The sequence below is a fragment of the Trachymyrmex septentrionalis genome, unplaced genomic scaffold (assembly GCF_001594115.1).
Source record: "Trachymyrmex septentrionalis isolate Tsep2-gDNA-1 unplaced genomic scaffold, Tsep1.0 scaffold60, whole genome shotgun sequence".
Lineage (NCBI taxonomy): Eukaryota > Metazoa > Arthropoda > Insecta > Hymenoptera > Formicidae > Trachymyrmex > Trachymyrmex septentrionalis.
Window position 1 is genome coordinate 5,599,105 of NW_017305779.1, and position 2,047 is coordinate 5,601,151.

The window sequence follows — 2,047 nt, forward strand, 5'->3', positions numbered from 1 at the left end:
CGAAGACATTTTTTTCAGAGGTCAGTCGTCGGAGGATTGGACGACTAGATCCGCGCGAATTGAAAATCTGACTGTCGTGACGCGCGCGAGACTAACCGAAAATAACTAATATAAAATCCGACGGATGGATCCACAGGACGAATCTGGGATCTAACTAAGTAAAATGAAGATCCAGCCTAAGCTAGGTAAAATTGGTGAAAAGAGGTAAAAGGAAGGTAAGAGGAAGATAAGAGGAAGATAAAAGGGAGATAAAAGGGAGACGATGCTCACCTGGCGGCGTAATGCCGTGGGGGTTGAGGTGCGGATGATGATGCGCGCCGGCGAGTATCCCCTTGGCCTGAAGATGATGCGCCGCCGCTGCGGTTGGTCCCGGCGAACTGGTGGGCGGCAGATGTGCCGGACCGTAGAAACTCGCTGCCGCCAGGGCGGCAGCGCTGAAGTAACTCGCGGCCGCCACCGCCGAGGATGGGTGCGACAATTCACGCTGGCCGCTCGCGGGTAAGGGCGGCGGAGTCTCCGGCGCCGCGGCCGGACTGCCGGGTCCGCCGGGCGGCGGGGAAGCGCTACCCTGGGACGACGAGCCGCCCAAAATACCAGGCGGATGGCTACTCGCCGCGGTCAAGAGCGAGGAGACGCTAAAGTCCGTCGGTCGCGGTGCCGCCGGTGCCGGTAGGGGTCCGGTGATGTGGCCGTTCGGGTTGCTGGCGGGCGGCGTGCCGCCGGCGATCGAGTTAGCGAAGGTCGAATGTTGATTCAGAGCCGTCGCTGACGCGGGATACGCCATCCCAGGCCCCCCGGCCTCGGCCCGCGGCCCCGTATTCGCACCCTCGACCACGTTAGCCTCCAATTCTATGCCAAGTCTACGTCGTTGACCGTCGACGTCCTTCGCGGAGGAGTCCTCCTCCTCCTCCACCACCACCTCCTCGGGCCGTGATCGCTGCTGCAGCGCGGAGGGTTGCGGAGTGCTGGCGCAGTGGGTACCCCTGCACGCCGTGTCTTGTTCGAATCTCATCGAGACGGGCGGGTGTGCCGAGTCGCGCGAGATTCCTCTTCGAGTGACTCAAACCTTGCGCCGCGCCGCTCTAGATTTTGCTCTCGCCGCGTACCTCCTACCCGATCCGAATTCCCACGATCCGAATTCCGCACGCGGGGAGTCACACCGTTCACGAGCCGTCGGATCGACGTTCGACGCAGCAGCCGCGACTGCGTTCACTCACGCGCGTTTCCTCGCGCGAATCTCTTATCCGCTTATGCTAGCTCAACGATTACGCTCGTTCCTCCACATATCCGAGGATTATAGGAACGCGCGTCCGCGTGTGCGAGAGATAATCAACCGCGCCTTCCGACGATCACTATGGATCACGTTCGGATGCCTCGGGACGCCCACGTTCTTTCGCGCCAATTTCCGGCACGCGTGGAAAATCACCGACGATCGTCTCGCTACTGCGGAACGACGATGGAAATTGCCTAGTCGACATCTTACGATGCGAACACTCGATCCTGCCGGCAGGATTGTCCGACGTTTCAGCGATCTTTCCACCAAGAAGTGGCACCGAGTGCATTCGATCGGACTATCACTCGCGAGACTGTCGTCCGCTTTCGCAGCACCTGATCTGAATCGGGCCGAGCCCGACGAGAGGTCGCACTGGAGACACTCGGAATCGTCGACGAGCTGTGGTGGCACTCGCGAGCGGACGTCTACGGTGATGACGCCGCGTGATAGATCTTCAATATAAGAGTCACTCCCATGTCGAGACACTAGCCGCGAGTCACTCTAGGCCATAGCGGCAAATCCGTTGCTCTCACTAATCACTTACTCGTCACCGACTCGTTCGCCACCGAAAATCTTCTGCCTTCACCTTTCCGCCGCCGTCTTTTCCTCTTCTTCTCGTTTCTCTCGAATGCTCTGCGAAAAACGCGACACTCGGGCACTCGTCTTTTGGTCGTCCGACGGATTAAAAGATCACCAGTGATCTTGACAGAGAGAAAGAGAGAGAGAGGACAGTTCAGTCGAATGTTAGGGAATTCGTCAGCCTCAAGCCGGTCT

The 2,047-nt window shown here is 59.1% G+C and overlaps 1 protein-coding gene across 3 annotated transcripts in view; it reads right to left on the reverse strand.

Annotated features, from left to right (window-relative positions):
- LOC108752432 (optomotor-blind protein-like) overlaps positions 1–1,122 on the reverse strand; it is a 95,869-nt gene extending 94,747 nt beyond the window's left edge. For all 3 annotated transcript variants that reach the window (XR_001939557.1, XM_018493239.1, XM_018493238.1), the window contains exon 1: positions 271–1,122. Coding sequence is in view for 2 of the 3 variants with exons in the window: in XM_018493239.1 (XP_018348741.1) it covers positions 271–1,012 (742 nt within the window). In the remaining variant the exon portion in view is untranslated. The remainder of the gene's footprint in view (positions 1–270) is intronic.
- Positions 1,123–2,047: the final 925 nt, after the last annotated feature.